This window comes from Stegastes partitus, unplaced genomic scaffold (genome assembly GCF_000690725.1).
Source record: "Stegastes partitus isolate 25-593 unplaced genomic scaffold, Stegastes_partitus-1.0.2 Scaffold11, whole genome shotgun sequence".
NCBI classification, from domain to species: Eukaryota; Metazoa; Chordata; class Actinopteri; family Pomacentridae; genus Stegastes; species Stegastes partitus.
The window spans coordinates 1,341,867-1,369,754 of NW_007577742.1; the positions used below are offsets into that span (position 1 = coordinate 1,341,867).

The 27,888-nt window shown below is 42.2% G+C and overlaps 1 protein-coding gene across 2 annotated transcripts in view; it reads right to left on the reverse strand.

Moving 5' to 3' along the window:
- LOC103361279 (lymphoid enhancer-binding factor 1-like) overlaps window positions 1–19,970 on the reverse strand; it is a 43,626-nt gene extending 23,656 nt beyond the window's left edge. For both annotated transcript variants that reach the window (XM_008287328.1, XM_008287319.1), the window contains exons 1-3: window positions 19,084–19,970; window positions 17,125–17,191; window positions 15,725–15,852 (exon numbers count right to left, since the gene is read on the reverse strand). In XM_008287328.1, coding sequence (XP_008285550.1) covers window positions 15,725–15,852; window positions 17,125–17,191; window positions 19,084–19,284 — 396 coding nt within the window. In that variant the 5' untranslated portion in view covers window positions 19,285–19,970. The remainder of the gene's footprint in view (window positions 1–15,724; window positions 15,853–17,124; window positions 17,192–19,083) is intronic.
- Window positions 19,971–27,888: the final 7,918 nt, after the last annotated feature.

Here is a 27,888-nt window from a genome sequence, read left to right on the forward strand (position 1 = left end):
CCTGTGAGTTTGTATTCTGTCATATTCCAACAACATCCTGCCATGGTTGCTAAGCATGAATGCGAGTGTTTATATGTGTGTCTATGTGGTATATGGAGTAACTATCCCTGCAATATTGCCTTTTTAGCACCTCTCTCCCTCTCTCCCCTCACAGCAAAGCTTTTGTACTCCACTCAATTATACCACTTCTGCAGAGTGGAGTGGAAAAAAGGGAAAGCAGGAATTTTATAATAATCACTTCCCACTTCTGTAATTTATATGCAATGAGGACTCTTCGCGCCTGCAGCTACAATCAAGTGTGTAGAAACCATGTGAGGTGTTTCACAAACAGCTGGGGAGATGGCAGCTCAAGCGGTGGCTATGGATTCCCATGCAGCTAAAGCTATTCACTAAGAAGCCCTTCTCACCCCCAAAACCCCACCTCACCTACTCACAGGATTTTCTGCATTTCTGGGGGAAAAAGATGCACAAAAAAGTGACGAGGATGTTAACAGAACAAAAAACGAAAAAGGGTAAAAGACAAGGCAGGAAATCGTTCTGTGATTATAAACAATACTGTCGAAATTCTGCTGTAAATTTACAATAAAATCACATGATTCTGGTTTAAAATGACAGTAAATCACTGGCAGAAAGCACACGCCCTTTTTTGATTGTTTAAACACAGTCTTTGGCAACTGTTTCCACTGACAATAGACTCATAGAGGAAGATTACAGAGACAAAACCTCTGTAAATGCCAAAAGTCAGGAGTATGAAGCAAGGGTGTGGCCAGTACTGAAATCCTGCGGAGTCACCCTCAGACCAGGTGTTCTCTCTCAGGTGTGTTTGTGTGCAAGTTGTCCAACCTTTTCCCAACAAAAGTGAGCAAACATATTTCTTGTAGTAGCTTTACAACGCAGGAAAAGAAAAGGCACGGCCCCTCCCTCCTCCCCCTCCCTCTTTACTAAAACCAGTGGAGACCAACCTGAGGAAGCTTAAATAAATAACCAATTACCATTCGCAAAGCAGGTTGAACCCCACCAGCTTCAAGTGGAGCGCTAAAAATGGAATGTTTTATTGGCAGGATGGCCCCCTTGGCCAGGGGGCTTAATGTAACGAAACCCAATTAATGGAGAAGAAAGCCGGGCCGCCAGCAAGCGAAGGAGCGCCACGCGCCCAGGGTAATGAGACGAACAAGCGAAGCCAACCACAGGGACAGCAGCAGCAGAGGAGGCTACGAATAACAGGAAAAGCCTGCCCTGGAGAGAAATATACATCTGTGACGCCCCCCAATCTCTCCCTTCTCTCCCCTTCAATCGAAAATCCCTTCGTGCTGCTAAGAGTCCCATAGTTGAAGGGAAGTGGCGACACTGAAGGCCGCAGTCAGATGGTAAAAATAATAAGGAAAAAAAAAAAAACACAAAAGGTATAAAGGGAAAAAACGTGAGTGTGGTTGTGTGAATTACTCATGTAGCAAAAAATAGGCATGTACTATATATTCAATTTTATGGGTTTAGTGGTTAAGTTGCAGCACAAATTTATCATGCAAGGAACTCGTCACGCTGTCCTCTAAATACCACTGTTGCACAAACACACACACACAAGCCGCGCAACTTCAAATTAACACACATGACTGACACATGCCGATGTATGTAACACACACACACACACACACACACACACACACACAGACACACCAAACATCGAGTGAAAAAGGGCATACATACGCATGTTTTAAAATATGTTCATGGTGCAGGGATCAGAGACTGCAATAAGCACGCATTTAATGAATTTAACACATACATGCTACATATGAACACAAAGGAGCTATTAACAGCCAAGTGTCTTCTTTCCCTCCACCACCAAGCACAAGTGAATAGGACAAGATGGATTACCCATCATCCTTCAGTTGGCATGAAGTTCATGTGCTTCGAGCAAACCAATCATGCTAGCTCTCAGACTGACATTCTGAACGTGCAAAGACGATAATTTGTGTGAAATGTGCCTGCCCCAGATGAAAAGACTTTATCCGCTTTTAAAAGTGTTCAACTCTTAATTTCTATATGTCGCGGTGCTATTAAAAAACTGAGGGAAAAGGAACAGAACATTAGAAATGATCCAGATGCTATTTTTCTTCCACGTTAAGCCACGCGAAGTAAGAAAGTGTAAAGTAATATGACCACAGGGAGTCTGTTTTTAAAGAGCTGAGGCTTTTTTTTTAAAGTGTACGCAAGGGGTTAAGAGGGGTTTGAATTGGAAGCTGTGGTTCAGGGCTGTATAATATGCAATTAAAGTTATTGCCTGTTTAACGAGTTTTATCTGATAAATAACAGTACAAGATAGTTTAATGGTGGAGCTGGTGGTGTTCCATATTTTCAACCAAACCATGAAAATGCGTTCGTCACCTCTTCCTGTCTGTGAGCCTACACCTCAAATCCCTAAAGATCAGCGATACAAATACACATTTTGAAAAAAAATAATAATTTCATATAACTACTGACTTGATTTTTTTTTATGTGACTAATACAAGGGAAAATTGAACATTAGTTGTTGATTGGTAGTAAAAGACAGAATACTCAGCTGGGCCAGCTTAGGTGGAATTGACTCAGAACAAACTACTATACCCATGTGCATAGTAATACAGGTCAGCAGCATGTCAGGTAGTGCAACAGTGTGGTTCACTGCTATGTTTTTTTTTTTAATGTAGCAGGACCAATTCATTGATGATTTTGGATTTTTTATGACATTCATTGATAATAAGAAGAAAATAAACATCACTTGACTTATAATTTAATTATTTTCTACATAATTGTGCATGTTTACCTAATTCTAACAACCACAAGGATCGTATTATTGATCAGGAAACTCTGCCATATGGTATTTACTGTGTATATGAGGGCTGGCTGTTGGGCTTGACATGTTCCTGTCCCAAATCGGGGATTGCCATTGTGTTCACGCTATCTGAGCACTGTGTGGAAGTTGATCAGTTGTGAGTGGAGGTCAGCTCCTCCACTGTTGGGTTTGCAGTGCGTGTCTGTGTGCGTGTGTGTGTGTGTGTGTGTGTGTGTGGTGGAGGTGTGGTGGGGGTTGGGCCTCGGCTCTGGCAGAGCCCCGGGCGAACTGCAGGATGTTCACCTTGCGGCGGGGCACAGGGCTCATTATCACAGCGGGACCTGGTCACATCAAAGGACTAAGGAAAGGGCAAACATTCTGCTGAAGTGCCACTGTCAGCAGGCCTGCGAGCGCACACGCAAACACATACACAAAAGGCGGACCGCACACACACTCGAGCGCCCACTAGGCATCTGTACCCCACAAAGAACATGGCTGCTCTCTGTACCGTCACCGCCTGCTTCGGATCCACGGAGAAATGAAACCTCGAGAATCAGCTCATCAAGTTGTGCCACATATTAATAGCAACACACACAATAGTCCGAGTCTCATTAAAAAGCGACTCCTAAAGGCTTGGGCTGCATCATCGCCTCATTTACCTGATCAGCTGTGTGCTTCAGGGGGAATGTTAATCTTTGGGGCCCTGTGTTTGAACTCAGACTTTAAAGCTGACCACAAGGAGAAAATGTTTGGAGTACACTTTTTTTTTCCCCCCCTTCGTGAATCAATCGGCATCCCTCTCCGGCAACTATTTATAGCAACCCCAGTGCTGCATTAACACACTGCATGATTTATCATTAGAAGCCAGCTCTGGTCTGCTGAGTAGCTACATTCATGCCAAGCAGCGCAGTGGTGCCAACATCCACATTCAACAACAACACCCGAAGGCCCTGAGAGATGTACACAAATAAAATCGCAGCACAAGCTAACTTTGTGCGGCTAGTGCGCTAAAACCTTAGCCTCCGCACAATGCCCACAGACGGAGAGAAAGAGGCAGAGAAAACACAGTGCAGAATGGGAGGAAAAGTGCTGATGAGTTGCCTTATGCAGGAGCTTCATAGATCCGTCGAACAAGAGCGGATTTGCCTGCTACACCTAGATAGTGTTTCCCCCCCTCAGCTTTCGCCCAGGTATTCTGGGCATGAATGGCTGTCAGTTTGGATTTGGGAGCTCAGCGTTGAGGGGGAAAATAGAGTCTGGTGGGGGTCTTTGTGTGTCTCTACTTGTGGAGACGAGCTCTAGAGACAGTGCTCTTCTCACTAAGCCCCGGCTAGCTCCGATGCAAAAAATTTCACATCACATGCACGGGAAGGAAGGGGTAAATATTAGCATTGCGTGCTAGCCAACGAGAGATGGATGAAGGCGGGCAGCAGCCAGCTGTAGAGGCGCTGCTGTGTTTGCGGGGAAGGTTTTCAATGGCACACACCAGGAATATGTGGATGGGGAGGTGATTTGAATGAGAGCTGCTTCTGCCTGAGCTGAAGAGAGTATTGACCTAGTTTTCCTTCTGTATTTCACTCAGACAGATGCACACCCACCCACATAATGTGTAAGAATAGAAAGAATAAAAATATTGATGGGTTAGTGAGACCTTACTATTGATGACTTAATGGAGCGAAAAAATGAATAATAGAAGAAAAAGGGTTTGAATTTTTTGTAGATGGATCCTCGCGATAGGGTTCAGCGAGGTTATGTAATAGTTTAGCAGCAGCAGGCCACAGGTAGCCTTTTGGCCTCAGGTGGCACGACACCTGTGCCGTGGCCTTGATCTGAACTTTTGACCCTGTAGTCACATGGTCATTGGTCTTTTCACCTCAGTGCACCTTTACTCTTGAGGATATACTTGTGTTTTCTTTTAGACAAGGCACCCAGACAAGGCTGTGTTTTTCATTATGTTGCAAATTATAACGGTACGAGGTATAATGAGGCCCGGTTCACGCCACGGTGCTGAGGAGCATTCATGGCTATGGATCGCATTGCAAACCTTTCATCTCATTCACTTTATGGACCATACAACAATACCAGCAGCCCACTGTTTGGGTGTGATTCCACGTTTTAAGGGATTAACTGGTAAAGACTACCAACAACTGCCTTTCAGCGTGGAATTAGTCATTAATCAAACCACACATTTTCGGAGGTTTTTTTCTAGCCAGGCGCACACGCCCCTGCTAAGACCTGAATGGCAAGCACAAAGCTATTCAAATCTGATCCCCTCCGAACAAATGGCTTTTCTCCATCCCCACAGAAGCTGGGAACACTTAAAGAACCTCTCCAAGGATCTGAACGGTCACAAGAAAACTCCGCCCCATCAATTAGCTTTGTGGCAGGGTTTAGTGGGCTTTAATACAAACAAAACAATGACCATGTACAACATGGCAACGGACAACGTCTGCTTATCCCTTGATACGTCTAAAGAAATGGTAATAGGGAATTTCTGGGACACAAAAGGGACTCCTTAGACCCAGGGCATATGGTTACAGCAACATTATAGGGCACACTCATGCACCTGATGCCACAAATCTGAATGATTAGCCATATAATGAAGACAACAAGGTTGTAATTCAGCTTTTAGCTGGATTTATTCATAGTAAACGGCTCACATGTCTAATATAATCTCATTTGTCCATTAAGAACGACATGCAAGATTGAATCAGCTCCAACTCCTTTGAGTTGTAACAATCAAGAGAAAATTAATTAGGAATACTTTATTAATCAATTTTATTTACTTTTTAAGCAAAAATTCTAACCATTGAACAGTTGGGATTTAATGTTTTTGTTTTTTATCATATATTATTTTTATATATTATATTTTGGACTGTTGATTGGATAAAACAAGCAAGGAAATCAATATCGCTATTGTTTTCTGATTTTGAATAACTGAAAAATCAGCAGAATAACTGACAATAAACAAAGCCCTACAATGTACTATTTCCAGACGACTAATACAAATAATATAATCTAGGATGTTTTGTTTTACGTCATGAGGGCTAAAACAAAAGGTTCCAACAGCCTATGTGTGGACAGTTAAATTAAACCGTCTTTCCTCTGCTGTTGGGTTTATTGTTACTTGTGTGCAATCACATCTTTGCAAACACACACAGCAGAATTTATGGTTATGATGGCTTAGAGCATCAATATCTACCCTGTCAGGTAGCTATAGGAAGGTTAGAGTTGCAATCCCAGACCTATAAAAATCTGCTGCCATGGATGCAAGATGGACCCTGAGAGGATCTGTGCACCCGGGTCACCAAACCTCTGTTTAACTTACACAAATAAAAGTCAAACACAACTTTTCCACTGTATTGTTGCTCCATGGTGGAAGCAGCATTGTTGATGGTGGAAGTGGAAATGTAGAACTGATGTGTGGGGGTGTGGTGGGCACTTATCTTTCCGCCATCTTTCATCTCAAAAGATAGGGGTGCAGTGGGGGTGGATTGATTTGATGTTTTGATGCATTGTTTGATGACGGGCAGCTCAAAGTGGAGGATGCCTCTGTGATGTCTCTCCATTGGAGGACATGAAAAGCGTCACCTGGCCCCTGAGCCGAGGGTTATGGCCGATAGTGGATTTAAGGGCTCCTGCAGAGCTGGACGGTGGCTCCATTCATGCCACATAATCCATTCAGCGTGACCTTTATATTTTTAGAGTCAGTTCCACTTCCCTGTCAGCCAGCCTTGTTAAAACTATCACACACATTAAGGTCCTGATCAGCTACATTCTGTAACAGTATATCTCATTTATTTAATGTGTACATCCCATGAGGGGAGTAAGTGCCTTCCATCACCAAGCGAGCTGTCCGATGATCAAAAGAAACACGGAGCACAAGGCGAGCTCGTCAGATGAACAAACACATTCTTGCTAGATATCTTTGTGGGTTTCATCATCCTGCATCAAGTGACTGCTGGGGAAAAAACAAAGCCTTGTTCTCATCCCTGTGACATCAGTGCATACAGACAGAGCGCAGAGGAAGAATCAAAGCACAGGCGATCATATATTTCCAATTAACTGGTCCAAAAATGTGAATCTGCAATTTTCCATCTGCCCTCCACCAATCCTCCAATTAATTGTTTCTAAAATCCCACACAAAAATATATTAGGATTTGAAAAAAGAAAGAAAAAAACACTGGAATAAATAATCTCTTAATGTACGCTAGGCAGTATTAGTCATGAGCTTCAAACTCCTACCACGTTCTAGATTTGCCTAAACTAGGAGCAAACATAATTGGTATAAATCTCCTCAGTAAGCCACATAAAAAAAGCGGAAGGGTGTAAATTGTTACACTGCTGTGTGTTAAGACACTGAAACAGTTGCACAGATCAGACAAACTGCAGCAGCAGGGAAAGAGCAGCATTCAGCTCTGCTGTTTTCCTCTGTGACTTGGGGCCACTGAGTTTTTCTCCAGCCATAGTAAATTGGGCGCCTGGGGCAGGAGCCTTGGCCGAGCTTGCATTTCGGAGCCGACTGTGGAGGGCATGAGGGATAGAGATATGGCACTGGAGGGGGGACAGGGCGTAGATGGTGGGGGAGGACTGGGAGCACAGTGGAGGTGACATTACGCACATGTTATAACACAAAAGGGACCTGGCTCGTTAGCACACTAACTAGCGAGCTCCATGGCAATCAGCGCTCTTCATTCTGTCTCTTCTCTCTATCCACCTCGTCGTAAATATGGCTACATCTGCAAGTGTAATCACTCCATTGTACTCTGATTTTCTGCTCTGCTGGGCAGCAGCATGGCAGCCTGCTTTTCAGCACCTCTCCCTCTCCCCTCAGTCCCCTCCTTTCCCTCAAGTGCCCTCGCCTGTTCCTGGCTACTCCTTTGCCGGTGAGGCCGGTGTGTCTCACAGATTACAGAGCTCTGGTCGCTCAGGTAACAAGAGTCACTAATCTGGCTGGGGTTGAATTACACATAATTGCCTCGGCACCGTGATTGATTTCAGCCCTGGAAAGGAAAAGACGATGCCCCCCCTCCGCCCCACCAACCCCCAACCGAAACACCCCCCACCTCCCTCCCTGCCTCTCTCCAGCGCACACGAGCAGCAGCCAAGACTCTCCATCTAGTAGGAGGCAGGAGGCTTTGAAGAGATCAAAGCCAAGGCCGGGAGCAGTTGCGCGCCCTGGGAATACGGGAGAGAGGCTTTCTGCTCCTCAGCCCTATTTTCTAGCGTCATGTTGGATTGCAGCTGTATTGCATTTCGCCAGTTTTCTTAATGCTCTTGGTTTTGACTTTGACATCAGTGATCCCCCTCGGTTTCTTCAAAAACAAGGGGGGAGGAGAAAAAAAAAAAGAAGAAAAAAAAAAGAGAACGTGAACGAGAAAGAAAGAACGAGGGGGGAAAAGAGAAGAGAGGAAAGGAAAAGAGAGGGGGGTAAAAGAGATCTACAGACTGATTTTTATTTTCACAACTCCATAATTGGCCAGTTCAAAGGAGAGGAGGGGAGAATGTAGCATTTGTTTTCAATTCTGCTGCCGATATGAAAGGAGCAACAAACTTTTATGGGTTTCCCAAAAATTAAAGACAGGCTTTTTTCACAGTCAAAGAACAGGGTGTTTTTTATGGCCAAGACCACACAAAATGAACTGATAGCAAAGCCCTCCTCTTTGTCCTCCCACAGAAAACTCAACAGCGTGGTGAAGCCCTCGTGTGTGTGTGTGTGTGTGTGTGTGTGTACGTGTGCGCCATGCGTCTGACGTCCGTTTAGTGAACATGTTTGAAATTGTTAGACGAAAAGAAAGTGGTTTGATGTTTAGCGCGAAAACACAAAAGGAGGCTATATCCATCTATTCATTTAATAGCTCGGCTAATAAAGCCTGGTGGCGAGAAGGCACCCTTTGTACTGTAACTATGCCGGCCCTATACCAACCTCCTACACTGGGGACCATTAATATTTCAGCGCTGTCAGATACACATTGCATGTGTGAGCCTCTTTAGCACTCGCACCCACAGCAGAAAGAAATAATGAGCTTCTGAAAAATATGAAACAGCAAAAAAAAAAAAAAAAAAAAAAAGGAGGAGGGAGGGCGAGAGCACGCCCGAGACTGACCAACTTCATACAACAGAGCAGCTATTGATCATAGCTCTGTTTCTTAGCTGGACAAAGTGAGGGTTGTTTGAGCTTCTCTGAAGTCTGGACACAGCCGGCAGGATTTGTAGCCATGTTTCACTCCTGTGATCCTATTGTTCCCCTTTGCTGCAGTTTACTAGTTGGAACACTGCTCGCCTCTATATAGACCTACAAGCTGTCAGGATGAAGTCAATAAAGCTATTCATGTTTTTACTCATTTTATGGCCGTATCAGGGAACAGTGAGGTACTCTGATCAGCTTTTAGGGACTACTGTCAAGCTTAAATCATGGTTCAGAGATTAAACTTGTGCTGTAAGGTCATACAAGTGACTTTTTTTTTTAATAACAAACAAGCGCTATAAAACTAAATTAGTAGATTGATTCTGAAATGCATTTAATAAAACGGAGCCCAAAACATATCTTTGCCAAGAGACTGCTCCCACTATTCCTTTTAACTACGCACAACCATAACATCACCATCAGTGGCAACAGTTGCATAAGAAATTGACAAAAACACTCCACGCATGCACACACCGCCCTCTGGTCTGCATTTTCTGATCCACCCTTACAGGAAGTCCACACCCAGGCCGTTCAAACAGAACTGGGCATGAGGGACAACCTTGGCGAGGCCCTGCACTGACCCCTGGAGATCAGCGGCAGACTGCTGGTGAAGAGTGAAGCCCTCGGAGCAGGTGCTGGAGGCCCGAGCAGCGGCAGCAGCAGCCTGTCCATGGTAGTCTGACTGGCTGGCTCCAGGCAGCACCGCTTGATTGGTTAAGCTTCATCCAATTCAGTGGGAGGATTGGGAGCGAAGAAAGTGTCATCATCTATGAGTGCTTCGCTTTGAGCAGCAACGCGTGCCCAAAATAAACATCAACAGGGTGTGTCAGGTGTGTGCCTGCATGAGTTTTAAACACTTAATGATTTGAACAATGTCTTTGGTTGCCTCTAATCCGCATTGCTTGTTTGTTTGTTTTTTCGTTTATTTATGGAAACCAACAAAAGGAAATCAGACTTATAGTTTTCACTGTCTTACAGTATCTGGGAAGATGCTTGTAGGTTTTAATAAAAACATGTTTCAATGAGTGACATTAACATATAACTTAAAGAAAAACCTTTGTCGTTGCTTCTGTAGCAAATGCAAACACAACTATCTTTTAACATTCTGACAAATCAACAAAGCGTGTCCTCACATCACCAAGAAAAATAAATCATCCAGAAACTTCAACCTTGATTGTCTTCTTTTTGGTTCCCATCTTAAACAACAATGCATATCTCTCCGTCCTGGGAGACAATCACTGTGCTCCACTCCATTTAACAAGATGAAAACACCGATAAGGTGATTGCAACCACATGGTATCATTAGCAGCGTGCATATGGAGTAAATGTGTCAACCAGCATCAGCGTACAGTGGAGGACGAGAAGAAACCTTGGCGTTAATGGTGCTGTTTATAAAACACCGCGACCCGGCAGCACTACAAAAAGCTGGGACGCCAAGTGTTTCTTCTGTGTGGGGTCCCTGCTGCAGTCCTTCATGTGTACACACATATTTCAAAGTGTGATGGATCTGCACAGCAGATGACATCCATGTCAGCTTGACTCTAATATGTGTGCTGCTAGACTTAGGAAAAGGACTGATTAGGTATATATGGCATAAAATAGAGCAATTACACTCCTTTTTTTTTGGGCAGGTGCTATATTTACTTGATTTATTTTTAGCCTAAAACATACACATCACCGTGCTAAAGCCTGCTTATAGAAAATGAGATGAGCTAAGAGAGTGAGATAATCAAATGGAGTCCAGCTGCTTAAAGAGAAAATGCTACATTCTGCTGCAGTAAACTTCACACAGCATGTCCAGCCTGTAGTGAGACTTAAAGAAACTACTCAAGGTGCCATAAGCTGCCATCTAGAACATATTGTGCGGACATGGGAGGCTGCTGGTAAATGCAGTGTTCTCTTTAACAGGGATCTTCCACGGTTGTGCTGGGGGCATGAGCTCAGGACACACATGGCACTGAGGGACACCAGAGCGGTCCTACCAAATCCCGTTAGGTAAGCCTGGGTTAGTGATTCCACGCTGCGAGACACTGGCTAGCAGATCCGTCACGTTCCCACTACATCAAAGGAAAGAGCAGTGCTGCACCCCCTCCGCCCCCTCTTTCTCGCCACGAGGATCTGCAATTGAGGGTCCAAAGGGAAAAGGAGTGCACGGCAATGGAGAGGGAGCTCTCTAAACTCCCCCCACCGAGGCAACAAAACTCAGCTTTAAAAAAAAAAAAAAAACATAAATAAATAAAAAATCAGCGATTCTATCCATTTCTCTCTTCAAGCTGTTGCCCAAGACTCACGAGGCTGTTTCTACACAGCTGGAGATCACAAACACATCTTCACAGTCGGGTGGAAAACCTTGTACTGTACCTCTGCACGTACAACATTTCAAAACGAAGAAACATTCTGCGGTGTTTTTATCTTGTCAGCCGAGCTTTTATGAGTTTATCCGAGGGGTATGGCGGGACGTCACAGGCTCAGGGGTTCTATGAGGACGTGTTTAAACCTATAGAGAAGCATGTAAAACAGGAGTTGTGTGATTCTAACTAACAGGGAGGTGTTTATGTGACAACAGCGGCATGCTCCGAGAAAGGATTTTGGGTCATTTAAAAATATGTACTGCCCAACACACGCGTGGTGATCTTTTTTTAGAGGCTGTCATTTCTAAATCCTCGCCTAAGTTTGGGACACTAACAGAACCAGCGATTCAATGACAAAACAAAACCCCTCAAAGCAGTGAACTTACATCAAACATGACTTCCCGATCGCTTAGAAGATCACACTGTGCAAACATTACGGAAGGTAAAATGATCATTCTGACCAAAATTGTAAAAGCGTGTTTCATTTGTTGCCAACAGTCGCAGAGATGCCACGATAATCTTTTGCCAGTTTTACACACCAAAGGTCAAAGTTTATAAAAACAATCGAAAATATCTTAAAATATTCAGGAAGTCTGCCCTAATAAAGATAGCAGCTCGTCTTCAGTAACTCTAACATACTTTAAATAAGCAAAGCAGTTTCTTAAACACTCAAATAAAATGTCTTGATCACATCCACTGCAGCCACAAGTAGGTTTTTAGCTTGTTTTGAACATGTCCACTGTCTTATCTGTGAGCCACAACAGCCAAGCATTTCTCTTTTGGAGTTAGCTGTCCGGTTATAGTTAAAATTAAAAATTATAGTTGACTACAGAAGTCAAAAACTTTGTCATCAGCTCTGACAATTTAAAAAAAAAAAATCACAGATACCAGTTGATTCCTGCTTTAACTTGATTTTTAAAAATGCGTTCATAAATGTCGACCACTCAGTGCATAACACTGGAGCAAGCATGATAATCCCTTTTAACTACATACTGGAAATTAAATTACAATCACGCAACAGATCCAGCATCTTGTACAGTAAACACAATGCCTTTTTTTGCGCTTATAAAAGCCTCAGGGCACATCACATGATGAAGAACTCCCAACGTTGTTCAACTTTTTGCTTTGAATAACTGTAGACTTCACATCTTAAAACAGCTATAGGATTACAAAAACAGTAGAGCATTCATGATTCTTTGAGGTGGTCAACACAGTTTTGAAATCCACATGCAGAGACAACCAGCGTCTTAGGCATCTTTACATCAAAATCTGAGCTCTTGCGGTGGAGTCAGCTTATCAAGCTAGAAGTCCGAAAATCTGCTGACAATCAGCAACTCCCAACAGCTCCATCGTGACTGGACGGCATGTGCAGGAATGTCATGGTCAATGGAAATCAATCTAAACTACTGGGATTGGGGGGCGGTGGTGAGGCTGGGGATGGAAGAGAATGAAAGAGAGAATGTGCCTTTGATCTCGCTGAAAACCGATCCCAGGCCTGCAGATACTGTGGCTGCGGTGGCCAGCAGCAGAGGCAGCAAGCTGACATCAGTGAGAAAGCCAGAGGACTCATGTTCCGTGATCCTTCCACCAAGCCTTGGCTCTTTTTATTGGATAAGTGAGAGAAACGTATATAAAATGACTACCGTTTTATTGAAGACAGGGTGAGGGGGAAAATTGGGGGGGGCAGCCATAGTAAATGAAATGAAAGCGGGGCTTTAGAAGTTTTGGCAGCAAGTACGCCGCCTAACTGCCTGGCCTAATTCATCTGCAGTGAGGGGTAATTTCCTCTCACACAGTCAGCTGGTCTCCATACAGACCTGAGCTTTTCAGTGTGTTGGGATACGATTCGAATAATTGATAAAATTGACCAGAACACAAGCCATAAAAACAGAATTCAGGCACCATCATGCCCCACGTTTCATAAACTATTCTATTTGTAAACCGAACAGGGCAAAGCATGAGGTAATCAGGATCACATTTTCTCCACAATGTCACATACTTTCACCCTCTGCAACTTTGGCAGAGGGAGCAGCAATGCAATTTTAACATCATTCCATGATAGAGTTGCGTGTGAATGAAGATCCTTTACACACAGCATGTGGCATCTGCCCCCGACAATCACATCTGCCTCCAAAAACCGATTCTTACAACAACACAGAACTCACATTTCACAGCGTTGCCCTGATGAAACTAACTCTTATGCACTGCAAAAGCACAACAGCCAAAGGCTTTATGTTCTTCCGCACCATGTGTGAGTGTTTCCTGTATGGAGGCACCAAACCATGCACAGACTGAAGCTGGTTGTCTTCCCAAGTGTGATACAGAGACATGGACAAAACAGGATTAGAGTGGACAGCTGCTGGTGTGCCCTGCATTTTATGTCTGCCTTGAGAGGACAAATTTGCAAACGGGACAGACACAGGAAGCCGCCAGCGAGAGACCTGCAGCTGGCCTGAAATTAATACCGCTACAGGAACGATATCTGCATCACACGCCACCTCTGGACGCTGCTAGAGAGTCTTGTGCAGGGCAGCCTCAGAGACGTGATGCTGCCTCCTCAGTCATGCTGGGCTAATTAGAGGGCTTACTTGGGTCATGTAGACATGCATCACTTAAGGTTTTAACAAGATGAGAAATACTGTATATCTCATGTTAATCTTGTGGAAAGTATGGCAGGCATTCGGTTTCCAGGGGTCATATATAGTTGTCAAGGGAACGGGCGTCAACAGAACTGGTATGTGAGAGTAAATACTGCATAAAGATAGTACACACCAACAACACACAACACTGGAAAAGACACATTTTTTTGGAGGGTTTCGTATTATGATAAGATTTAAGTTTGTGACAAGATGAAAAGTGGGATTTTATCTGAAATTCAATGACCTGATTCTTGAATTATTTCAAATGTACAATTAAGTAACTGGCACATTATATCTGGTGATTAATGATTTTGACGGGAATGGTTTCCTCTCAACTTCCTGTTGCTCTGAAAGTAAAATCAAAGCAGCTGATGAGACAGTTTTGTTAAGTGACTATTTTCTAAAATCTTACTCTACATGCATTTTGACCCAAAAGCTTGGTGAAGGATTTTATAAAATAATAAATTCATCCATGTCTTCTGAGAGAGGCCATGAAAACAGTCCTGTGTTGGCTTTTTATTTTATTTTATTTTAACTTCATACATGGCCGCATTAAGAAATAGCTTTTAATCAATGTGATTACTTTTATGATTGACAAAATCAATTTTTAAACATTACCAATCACAAGGTATCAGTGCCCGAAGAGGTATCTCAGAATTACATTTACACAATCAAAATTACGAAGTATTTGTGATTGGAAATACAGAGAACAAAAAACTCACATCTGACAAGCTCCAAAAAGCAAGCCAGGTATTTTTTACTTCATATGTGTATCAAAAACAGCAACAAAAAAAACATGGAAGTACGTCCTAATTTTACAACCCTTTTATAATACGCTAAACTCTAATTAAATATTGTTATCCTTTTAAAGCAATGTGATTAATCAATTCAATTCCATTTTGTGCTTTCTTTATCAATATCAGTTGTGAAAATCACATGTACCATCAGCAATGTTTAACATCATGAGAAAAACGATTTAAAAATGAGATCGTGTGTCTCATGACAGACCCTACAATAATCTTGTCAAAATCTGTGGTTAAATGAAGCAACAAGTTGCTTTTCTTCTTCCTCCTCAGCCTGCATGCTCTGTGATTTATTACGGAAATATGTGGCATTACTGAGGGAGAATTTACAAACAACTTTACCATCTAAACGCGAATATTAAAAATAGTGACGCAACTTTGATTTAACCACAGAAGGCTTACGATGAAATTACAATCCATGCTGGTCTATGAAAATCATCTTGCATGTTTGTTTTAGCTTTTCATCCCTCAAACTCTTCTTAGTAAACAAATGCTTCAGCATCACTTTACCGCCTTTTATGGCGTAAAAAAAATATATATATATATTTTAAATATGTATATATATATATTTTTTTAGTCTTAACCCAACAAAGAAAATAATAAATTTTATTCCTCAAATATACTGACAAAGTAGCTCTGATTCTGGAGTCATTTTCTCAATTCTAATTAATGTTTTTACAACTGACTGACTTAAATTTTGTGCTCTATGTATATATATATATATATATATTGTTGCCATGGAAAAAATAGGAAATGCTTGACTCCTGAATGGCTTTAGTTGTGTTACTGATTTTTGCTTTGTCTGACTGGCAACTGGAAGGATTTCTATCAGGTTTCAGGCTTGAGTTTGTCGTTATGCCAGCAGCATTTTATGGCACAATATCATTTAAGTCCAGCTGATAGACAGAGTTGTAAAAACAAGAGTTGGTACTGACCGTTCTGGGCATGGGCGGCGAGAGGGAGCCATTGTTCATGTAGGAATCGTTGTTCATGTTGCTCATCATGATGTAACCGGGGTAGCCTGGGTACGGATGGCCTTTACTGTACATGTCTTGATGTTTTCCTGATAAAAAGGTGGAGGAAAAAAAAAATCGATGAGTTTGGTACAGAGAAAACAATAGAGCAGAAAAACAAAAACAAAAAAAAACTGATCAAACTAAATTTAATTCGGGAACATCAAAACTCTCGCTCTGTAACGAAGCTCACAGCAAAAACTTAAAATTAATAATTTTCAAATGTGTTTTTTCACAACCAGACGAGCAACAACAACTAAGCCGTGCACAAAGTTCGCCTGCCTGTTTTGACGCAGTAATGATATCGCTGTCGACTCGGCCCTTTTGTTTGCGCCCTTTCTTCCCATCTCAGAGAGGAGGGTCGTATTATGCAGAGGAACAATGGAGCCCCTCTGTGCCAATTAGCACCAATTAGAAGAACATACAGACTGTGTCAAAACAGGAGACGCCCCAACTGTTCCTCTATGCCTTTGACCTAAGAAGGGCAGCTTTATACAAGAGGCCTCAATGCAGCGCCACTCGCCACTCAGCTGTGCGCTGCGTAATAAGGCCGGAGGAGGAGGAGGAGGAGGAGGAGGAGGGGGGCCTGTTTGGGAGTGTTTCTGGTATACAGCCTGATGGCAACATGGATCTTGTTGTGAAGAAAGCCAGTGTTTGGTTTGAGGGGGATCCTATTCACGAGTGAAAGGGGAACAAAGAGGAGACACACTCCTCTTCAAAGCCCTAATGACGACCTGCAGCAGCGAGGTCACACTACAATAGCCAGAGAGCAATGAGCCTCAAGCGGCAGCAACATGTTGCATGTGACAGTGCAACCGGAGAGCTACGAGGGGGAAAGTTTTTCTTTTGGGGGGGAGGTTAATTGCATCGAAAGAAACAGAGGAGCCACGGAGGAATGTGATTTTTTATTTATCTTCAATTGCAACTTAAAGCATAAGAAACAAATGCATATTTATCCCTTTTTTTAAATTTCTGTATTGGTTGTTTTCTCTTTTTTTTCTGCAGGCACCCTCATCTATGAAGGAGGTAGCTAAGTAGGTAGCTGTGTTTATGAAGGTGAAGCAGGTCCTGACTGGACTTGCATCAGCAGAAAGCAGGGCATCTGATAAGAAAAAGGACCAGCAGTGTGATCACCTGTCTGTGGGGAAAATAATGTGACACTCTCTCACACCGTCCTCCTTCACTTCAACTTCTAAAGCAAAAGCGAATTATGAGAAAAATATGAGGGTTTTATTTGCATCTAAATGACATGCTGACTTTCCTACAAACCGTGGTTCTTTTTTTTTTTTTAACAAGCTCCTGCTCAAGGCTGTGTCACTTACCATCATCCGGATGGTCTCTGTGTTTTTCATGATATGAATCTTGCGGTATTTGGGACTGTCTAGCTGCCTGTAAAAAAAAAAAAGAAAAGAAAAGAAATGACGGTGAATCCATTAGGAAAGCATTCAAACACAGTTACACACAGAGAAATGCTGATACGGTCAGACACCCACAAACACTGCAGGGACAAACGGCATCCCTTTGCTTGTCACTAAAGCAGAACAAGCTTGCACACACACAAACACACACACACACACACCACTATCTATAGAGGAGTGATGGAGCAGCCTGCATCAAAGCTTCAGAAGAACCACTTAATTAAGCTTCATGTCCTTAAGGAGCTTACAAATTAACTTGTTTTCAATACCATAGGTCCACTCTCATTTTCATCTCTCAATTTGTGCCTCCTTCTAAATTCAAATAATAGAGTGCATTTGTGTTATGAATCGCTGCAACGTGAAATAAACTCATCCCACAATAAGAGAAAATGGTGCAGACAGTTTTTGCTTCTTTTTTTTTTTTTTTTTTTAAAGAAAAATCCTCTGCACTTTGCACATCCATTTCCTTTTTCTTCTCCTCTCAGAAATGGGAAGAGGACCTCTTTTTGGGAGTTCACACCCCTCAGGATGGCTTCAAGCTGAGCGAGGGAACTTCACTGGATTCCTAATTAACATTCAGCCTCTGTCTCATGCATCTCCAGGACATTTGGTGGTGGATGTGTACAGTTTCGTTCAGGCTGTGGCCAAGATTTCATTAGCACCGCAGTTAATGACAAAACAGCGAGCTGACGTTATGATGAGGGAAGCTGCAGCCTGAATCCTGAGGTCAGTGCATGGGCAGGTTAGATGCAGAATAAAAATCAAACAAATCTTCATTAATGTAACGCCATCTTACAGGTACAGAACATAAACGTGAAGCAATGATTTTATACAAGTTAAAAATGAATTATTTTTATTTCTTCCATTGAGGCTTTACGTGCATTTACATTTACAGTGAATTCAGCACATTTATACGTTTCAGATTTTCTTCTCATGGACCCATTTTTCCTCTTAATATCCTTTTAATTTGATGAGGCAAAAATAGGCAAAAACATGTTTAATATATTTTTCAATTCATCGACATGAAAACATAATTTATAGCCACCATTATACAATATCTATATGTACATATACTGAGAATAAGAAGGAACATGAAAAGAACACAGCTTGGCAGCAAAAAAAAGGGATTTTGTCCTTTCATTCATGTTGTATTTTATACATTATGACCATTAAAATAAATTAATAATATTGTTTGCCAATAGATTGTAAGCCACGTGTGGTAAATGGATTCATGTGCTGCTGTTTACAGCTGCTGAGGGTATAGTGAACCAGCTATTAGCCTGCCTGTCACAGGCTGCTCACAAGGCCCCAGTTTGCACATCTTAAAATGTCCTTCATACATTTTTTTTTGTTGTATCTTAATTTCACTGAACATGCATAAACTACAGCTGCTGCATAACATTTAGGCCCAAAGTATCACCAATCAGGAGACTACTGGGTGCCTGGATGAGGCATTTGGGGCAGCATCTTTAAAGTTTCCTGAAGGGGGTCTGCAGACTGTCAGTGGTGTCACTGAAGCTGCTTTTTCAATTAAACTAAAATACACACAGGGACACAGAGGTGGCAATGAATGCACCGAGGTTTAGGTAATGCATGATTTATTTTGAGATAAATCTAAAAAATAAATAAATAAATAAAATGGGGGTCCTCAAGGAAACATGATGTGGGTCTAATTTCCTTTTGATGCAGGTCAGGTAATTTAATCAATCATGCAAACCCCCCCAGAAAAATGAAGTGTTATTAAAGTTTGTTTGCAGGCTGCAGGAGGCTGTTCCTCCTCTGTGATGGTGGAGTTGGGAGCTGATACCCAGCTTTCTCTCTCCCTCATCAGTCACCACATCACACACTCGGCTGGTTACTCACGTCGTGGTTGTTGCTGTTGGGGCTGCTCTCCGACTCGTGGACCAGACTCGACTTGATGTCTGCCAGGTCTCCTTCCTCCTCCGAGTGACTCAGCTCGGCGAAGATCTGCTCCTTCTGCGGGTCTCCCTCGTCTTTGAACGGGATCATTTCGTCCGTGGCGCAAAGCTCCGGGTCTCCGCCGCCGCCTGATAACTGAGGCATGTTTTAAATGTTTGTGTTCGTTTGTTTCACCAAAAGAAAGCAAAGAAGAAGAGGTGGTGGGTGGTGGTGGTGGTGGGGTGGGGGGAGAAAAAAACTCCCACTAAAATCCTGCCCACCCCTCCGAAACCAGCTCTCTCACACACCGGAGACCGAGAGTCACTTTGGTGGAGAGGAGAAGAAGAAGAAGCGGCGAGCGAGCGAGCGAGCACGCTGCCGGTGTGTTGAAGCAACAGGAGCTTCTGCGTCCCTGTTTCAAAACCTGAAACTCAGAGCCGAAAAAATGGGCTCAGAATGAGAGTCCGGCCTCAGTGTCATGAGGAAAAAATAAAAAAACAAACAACAACAACAACAGAAACGAACCACGAGTTAAAACCTCATCACTAGTTTTTTCAGTCAACAACCGACGACGTCCTGGAAGGAGAAAAAAAATATTAAAATTTAAAAAAAAAAAAAATTTAAAAAGTGAGAAAATATTTCCTCGGTGGTCCAAAGTGAAGAAACGTCCTTCAGTAAGAAAAAAAGAGGTGAGCTAAGAAAAAACCAAAACACCGTCTGGAGGTGAAAATGTAACTGATGTAAAGTAGGAACAGTTTGGACACTTAAGGAAGCTCACAAATACATCCTCAAAGCTGCTCGGGATGAGGAAGGGATGAAAGCGACAATAAAAAGAAAAAAAAAGTCGTAAAACAATCATACAAAAAAAAAGAAGATAGAGTGGAAAAAAATCGCCGTGGACCGACTTCCCCGCTGCTCCCGCACTGCTTCCACAGTGTAATGTAACCGGAGTGTGTATGTGTGTGTTGGTAATGTAGCCGTGCGCCCTCCTCCTCCTCCTCCTCCTCCACCTCCGTCTCTCTCTTCAGTCACTGGGAGGAAGGAGAGATGAAAGGGAAACCGAGGCTCTGATTGACACCGCACCGATTGACACTCCTCCTGAGAGAGAGATTTATACACGGCTCACAACAAATGGGCAGACAGGAGGGGAAAAGAAGGAGGGAAAAAAAGGAGGTGAGGCTGACACACAACTGTGTACATGTGTGGGAGATGGGTTAAAACAATTAGGATAAATAAAAATGATGGTGGAAATAGAGAGGAAAGAGGAGCTAGATGGGGAGAGGTAAAAAAAAAAAGAATGTGTAAAAATCATGTGTCACTAACCTACACTATATTTACTACTTTTGTAGTTAATTAGCAGCACTTCAGAAAAAATAAGCTACAAAATGTGCAAATATCACAGGAAATGATTTTAAAATAATAAAATGTGAAGAAAGGTTTTTCTTTTTTTTTTTTTTAATTAATGAAAAAAAATCAGGCTCAATGATTTGCCAACGAAAACAGTGTTTTTTTTTTATTATTATTACAAAATACAAGTAAAATATGGAAAATGTTTAAACTAAAACAATAGTGTTTTCAATGATTTTCTTTAACGAGAAATATATAGGAAAAAGAAAAGTTAAAAAAAACAACAACAGCAGAGCAGTGGCAGTGGCGTGCTTTCTGTCTGTCTGAGCTCGGAGAGATTGCGTGAGAATCAAAGTTGGGATGGGGAGGCAGATCTTTATAAAGCGCGGAGGTGGGGTTAGCGGGGCGGAGCCGCGGCTGCCTTTGATCTTGCGGCGGCTGGCTCTTTCATCCCCGACTCCCCCCCTCCTCCCTCCTCCCCCTCCTCCCGGTCTCCCCCCCCCTCTCTTTCTCCTCCCTTCCTCCCCTCTCTCGCTCTCTCTCCCTCGCCTTTGTATGACTAAATTTGGTCCGAGTGTGGAGCCGGGCCAACATTTCCACGTGTGCGTTCATCCCAGCTGAGAGAGAGGGAGAGAGAGAGGGGGGAGGAAAAGAGAGAGAGAGAGACAGAGAGAGAGAGAGAGAGAGAGAAGGGGTTCTCTTCCGGGTAAGGAGACAGCGAGGAAGAGAGAGAAAAAAAGAGAAAAAAGATCAAAGGCTTTTGGGTTTTGGAAGCGGAGTGTGGATTCAAAAGAGACTCTGGCTGCATTCCAGAGTATAGCGGAAAGCGCGCGCTGCTTGCTGCTGCTGCTGCTGCACGCGCCCCCACGCACACACACTCACAAATAACACGCACGCACGAGCTCGATTCAATGCACGCGCAAGCAAAAACACAGCAGCGAGAGAAAAAAAATAAATAAAAAAAAGTGAGAGCTAATTAGAAAGATTTCACACAGGCAGACAAGAAACAACCGAAGCTTTCATTTTAAAAAGAGCCTTTAACATTATATTTCTTGTTTCCAGCCAAAAAAAAAAAAAAAAAAACTGTGATACAAGGTAAGAAAAAGAAGAAAACCTGGCTGTTTTCCTTCCCACCACTCTGAAGAAAGTGTCGGTTCTACTTCATTACAGAACGTATTTAATTTAATTAGCCGGCACTTTTTTTTTTTTTTTTTTAAATCTGGCACGGTCTCAGATGATGCTACCTACATCCACCACCAACACCACCCTAAAACCATGCTAACAGGAGCAACCTCATTTTCTTTATATGTTGTTTTTTTTCCTTTCTTGCATTCACCTTGGATATGGTTCTAAATCATAAAATTGGGAGAAAGAGGGGGGAAATGTGAGGGGGTGTGAGGAGGTAGCTTTAAGGCCTATTAAGATACTAAAAAGAGACAGCAGCTACAGGCCTGCAGGGCCTGAGGTAAGAGGTGAACAGATTCAAACTGTGAAAAATGAAACAGATTATATAAATCGCAGGCCTAAATGATTCATGTATTTTCCTTTGGTTTCTGGTTTATTGGCATTCAAATATATGATAAAATACAACATGTAAGACTTCGTTAGGGAGCAAACTTAATCTTCTGTTCAGGATCACTGAGACCCAGTAGGCCTCAGTCGAGCAGCACAAAACCTTACAGTCGTTCTTTGTGGTGTTTAGTATGTTATTACATTTTTTTGTTATTATAAAAATGATTGTTTAAGATTTAGGAAATTGCACATTATTTCTGTTTGTGATCTCAGAGACCAGCTGTAAGACATGAATGCAACAGATTTTCAGCTCCTCAGTACTTGAGATTAATTATGACCCATCCATATTTAAATTACTGAATTGCTGCATATTTCTCTGTCTGTGAATGAGTTTTGGCTTAAAGGGAATGACTTTTATTCATTTATAGCCCATATAATGCAGAAAGCATTCAATATTTCATCATTATGTGCCATAACAATGCTTTATGATCGTGTATTTTCTAACCTTCAAATGGGTAATCTTGTTTTTTTGACAAAGGTAAGAGTCACTCCAGTAACTCTGACCTTATTAAACTCAATATGCCAATCAACAGTAATAATTAACAATAAATCAAACATTTGAGGGAGACAAAATGTAGATTTTGCAGTTATTTTTTGTGACATTGGCAGCATAGGGTCTATGGAACTGTCATTTGTAAAAATTAAATCTAATGTCAGCAAAACATAAGAGTTAATCAAGATGTAGACGACATTCTGTGTCTGACTACAGAGATATTGACTCTAATAAATTAATGACTGGAAAACTGAATCATTTAAACACATTATGTAGCAAACAAGGCAGAAAGTATTCAAAGCATCACAGAAAAATCAGAAGATAATGAATCACAATAATCATGGTGTGAACATGAAAACAAGATAAGAAATATATATTCTTTATAAGATAGAACCATTGGTGTTGTTTCAAGTGTGTGATAATGCAGCTTTGCAGGCTACATTTTAGCCTCTGAAAGGACAGTTTTAAACAAGACAATTAGGTTCTCAATTTAATTTTGCTTCTTGCATTTAAAACTTCCTAAAATAGCCTCTAACTTTATTGTGATTTAATATTCTAGTCTTGTGAATGAATGTACAGTTTGTCCAAGTCGTGAGTGAGAGATTCATTATTTAATTCACTCTGCTGCATGATGAGAGACCACTGCTGAGACGTCCATCTTCCTGATTAGAAGGCCTGAGAGCTGAGGTCATTTGTTCTGCACGATGCTGCACTGATTTCACTGGCCGATATAGATTTTCTTTTTCATTCATTTAATGATATTGTTTGCAGCCGCAGAATAAGTACATCAGTAATAAGGCAGCATGGATAAAGCCACGGCGTTTGTTTGCTCCGTAATAATTCTAGTTTAGCGACTTGATGACAAGGCAACAAACGACAGCATCTCTAATGAAGCCGCCGTCAGAGCCACCTAACACACTTTCCCCCTGACATCAAACTACATTATATTCTGCAACAAGGCTCCATGCATCACGGCCCTGGTTGTTAAAATAACCAGGAAAGTTGAAGTGGAGAGAAAAGTGAGGGAGAAGGAAGGAGGGGAGGAAAAAAACAGAGCTGCATTAGCATTTCTCTCCTAATGAGTTCATAAGAGTGACCCCTCTGGATCTCACATGAAAAGGAAGATTTCCTGCTGCGCTGTGACCTGAATTCAGTTGTCTCTCACTTTAGATACTCCATTTTGCATGTTATATAAAGGAAGAAATATATCTATACACACAGCATAATTTATCACCAGTGGATTTCAATTCCTTATCTCTCTCCTTTAAGACCGGTAGTCGAACTCAAGGAGGAAATAAATATATTAATGGTCTGCACATTGTGGTGGGATCCAAAGTATGGATGAACATAATAATGCATATTTAGCATATTTTGTTCTATATGATGTTTTTTCCTCCTCTTATAAAGTTGGGAGAGGATATCAGTTTAGCATACAACGTGAATTGTGTCAAACAAAATGCTCTTTGTTGGAACAACATTCAGTCAAGGTCCTCTTTAGATCTATTATTGTCTCATCTTTTATCTGTTCTATTTTCATTGCAATGCATAATACTTCAAACAGAAATTACCCTAATTATCTCCCGTTTGCTCATTGTGCTGTGCATGTGTGTTTCTGTGTCTGCGTGTGGGATATAAATCTATTCAGCGTGATGATTTGTCAATATCAGTTCCTGAAATCACTTGCCAGGTGATTTCAGCGGTGAAATCGTTACGCTGCTGTCTATTCCACCTGCTAGTCATTCATAACAGCTTCCTTGATGTAGAAATTATAGCCCTTGCGCTCGCAGCCATCCTCGAGAAAACGACAGGAAACAAACATTAAATTATGATGAAAAGAGCTTGCAATTAAAGCCGAGAAAAGACACCATTTATCAAACGTGCAAATCAAAACTGGGGGAGGTCCAAAGTGAGTGATTATTGGTGTGCCTCTTTGATTGGAGGAAGATGAGTCACCTTCTTGAAGGGGAGGAAAGTGTCTTGGGGGTAAGGTGAAGGAAGAGCGGGGCAGGCCTGTGATCTGTTGATTTATGGCAATGCTGTCAGGAGGCTGTCTCAGACAAACTGTCATTAAAATGAAATTATCTCCTTGACGGAAAAGGTGGGGAATTTGTCAGGCTATGTGTGTATTTATATCCAAATTGAAAAGTACACAATCTGATGTACAAAAAGAAGGCAATAAATCCAATAATAAAAGGTAATCCAAGCAAACAAACATCATGACTTCTGTGAAAGAAGTTTAGATTATGAAAAAGATTCCATTGCCGTGTGCAATTCAATTCCGTTTTATTTCTGTAGCGCCATTTCACAACATAAGTCCTCTCCAGGCACTTCACAAATCAAGGTGGGGACCCTACAGAACTATATTACAAGAGAGAAACTCGAACAAATCTGAAGATTCCCTTTGAGCAGCTGGTCGGTGAAAGTGGGAGGAAAAAACGTATCTGTAACAGGAAGAAACCTCCGACAGAACCAGGCTCACGAAGGACGGTCATCTGTCTGGACTGGTTGGGAATCAGAAAGGTTGTGTAGAAGACAACAATAAGCCAAGCCATGCTACAGGTTCTATAATGTTGCACAGTCAGGTTCTGAGCTAAATGCTAATGTCAGAGGGCTAATGACAAAGCTAACATGTGGATAAGAAATGAAGATGATGTTAATCAAATTAGTTTAGCATGTCAACATGCTCAAACTTGTCACTTAGCATGAAACACAAAGCACAGCCGGCATGTGAAGCATCAAAGAAAGTAAAATTTTGACATGATAATGTGGGTAAATTAAATGTCAGGGGGTCACAAAATCCACTGTGTAACATGGATTTGATGGCAATTGTTCAGACATTTAATTTACATTCATTTTATTTTGACAAACTGTATGTTGTTCTATAATGCAGCACGGTATGAAACATAAACAAAGGTTTATATATAAAAGTGCAAAATGTTAAGTTAAACTGAAAACTTAACATGACAAAGCTAAATGAAACAGGGCTTATTATTTAAGTCAGTAGTGCAGCTGTAAATGAAATCTTAGTTTCTATCAAACACCTTAACAAAGTTTAAAAAAAAAAAAAAAAAAAAAAGCAGTGTATAGATTTTAAAAAAGTGTAACATGGACACAGTGGATAATTTACAGACACAGAGCACCTACAACTACTCCTTGTCTCCTTTTTATGTAGTCGCTCTCATACTTTGGTCTTTGATAGCTTTAAATTCAATGCATGTGCTGCCGAATTCAGTGCACAGAAGTGGTTTTTAACTTCTGTGTACAGTGATGTTGTCAGACTACATCACGGTTATAAAATAAGGACTTCAATGGTGCAGAGCAACGCCCTGGAGGTGGTTAAAATGTAGTCTGAGTGAGCCAGGTTTCTGTCAGTATTTCATATTGGTTGCATTGTCTGACAACAGAAATAGAAAAATATGTAAATGATAACGCTTTATTGGGAATTCATTGTATTAAAATACAGCGTATGTGAGCACAGGGAGCAGGAGAGAAGCAATAGGATGTGAAGTGCCTCTGTGCTGAATAGTTTCAGTTGTTTGTGCATTAGGGTTAGGGTTATCAAACCTTTACATGGTGTAAAAACCACAGTTCTGCTATTATTATGTCATTGTCTAAACTATTGCACCGACTGCAGCTAAAGAGTGGCTGGAGCCAAAGACGACTGCCGTCATGACTGCCTAACAACTACACAGTGATACTGATGGAAAACATTTGTGATAATGAAGTTAAACAAAAAAAAAAAAAGGGTTACTTAAGAACATTTACATAATTTGACAGCACAGTTGTCAGTGTTGTCAATTACGCCGACTTATTTTGGCAGCCCTACTGATGGTGTGACTATCGTAAAGTCAGAACATCACGGAAGTCATTAGGATACAATATCTGAGGAATATCGGTGCACAATTTCTAGTCAAGATACTTAAATCTGGACTGAAGTGGTGCACCGAGCAGCTGGTGTTGCTCTCCATAGTTCCATTCTGTGAGTGCAGCTCACAATTACACAATGCAACATTCCTGCATTTGAAACAATGCACTTGAAAAACAAGTTTACACACAAGCATCCACTCCTCCACGTACTGTGTCGATTACCGAATCCAGTCCTCACACTGCTCTATTGTTTTACAGACAGATGAAGAGTGACTCATGCCGAGTAGCACCTGACTCCACCCTTCTGTCCTCAGCAGTCTGATACTGACAGAAAAGAGAGAAGCACTGAGTTCACTCCTCAGAGAAGGTGAGGGAGAGCTGGAGGATCGCGTTTCTTTCCGAGACTTGGCTCACTCTCACAGGTGAGACAGTATTAACTTACGAGCGCTTCCATCATCATTAGACAGCATCGGACAAACATGCACAGACAAAATCTCTGCTTCTTTCCTCACCGTCTCCCCACACAGCACGTCGCCGTAACGCAATGATACTCAAAGGTGCTGCCTCGCTGCAGCCAAAACAGAAATCCTCTGGGGCATATAATATCATGACAGGCAGTCTGTCTCCTCTCTGTGTGCACATGCAGCCCTGTCCTGCTGTCACTCCTGAAGAGTAATGGGCAGGTTAACACTTGGCTGACCCAAGTGCCTTCAGGGAAACTGTTGGTGAGGGTGTTTACCTACAAACTTCACCCAGCTGGGACAGCCACCTTCTCTCCAGTGCACTGTCAGCTTGCAGGAATTTAAGGAAATCTGCTGAGCTTGCCTGTTGGCATCATGGGTTTCTACTGGTGATGGGGGCAGTCGTTTAACTCTGTGTGTGCTGCAGAAAGGCAATGCAACACCATGGTTACTGATTTTTAAAAAAAAAATGGGGGGAAAAAAATGTTTATTTTTATCCTCCTCTAAGGAAAAGTTTCAAGGTTTTTTCCTTCTGTTACGCAGTGGGAAAGGGCAAGGTCTCAACTGGAGTAACTGATCAGGTTGGAGAGGCATGACAAGGCTTCTTTTTTATTTCACAGGTCCTACATATGTCCAGAGGCTGGCCGAGACTCACCACCAGCTGTCCTCCGCTGTGCACTGCTGTGTTGTGCTACATTCTTCAGGTCCAAAGGGGAAGTGGTCCAGTCCTCTCAGCGCACACAGCTACTCCTTTCATCCCACTGTGTTATTGGAGAAAGCATTGAGCGTTGCGTCAAGGCCCGCTGTGTCGGGGTCAGGGGTCGGAGCTGACCTGCTAAGAGGTCGCGGGGCCCCCATCCAGTCTGTAATCAAGCACACAGCACACCTCGCTGACCCCACTCCTCCGTCTGTGCCCATCGCCCAGCCTCAGCCCGCCTCGGCTGCCTGAGATCAAACAGGTAGCAGCACTACCTCTGGCCCTGTGTTATCAGCCTGGGTGTCTCATCACATCAACACGCAGGGCTAAAC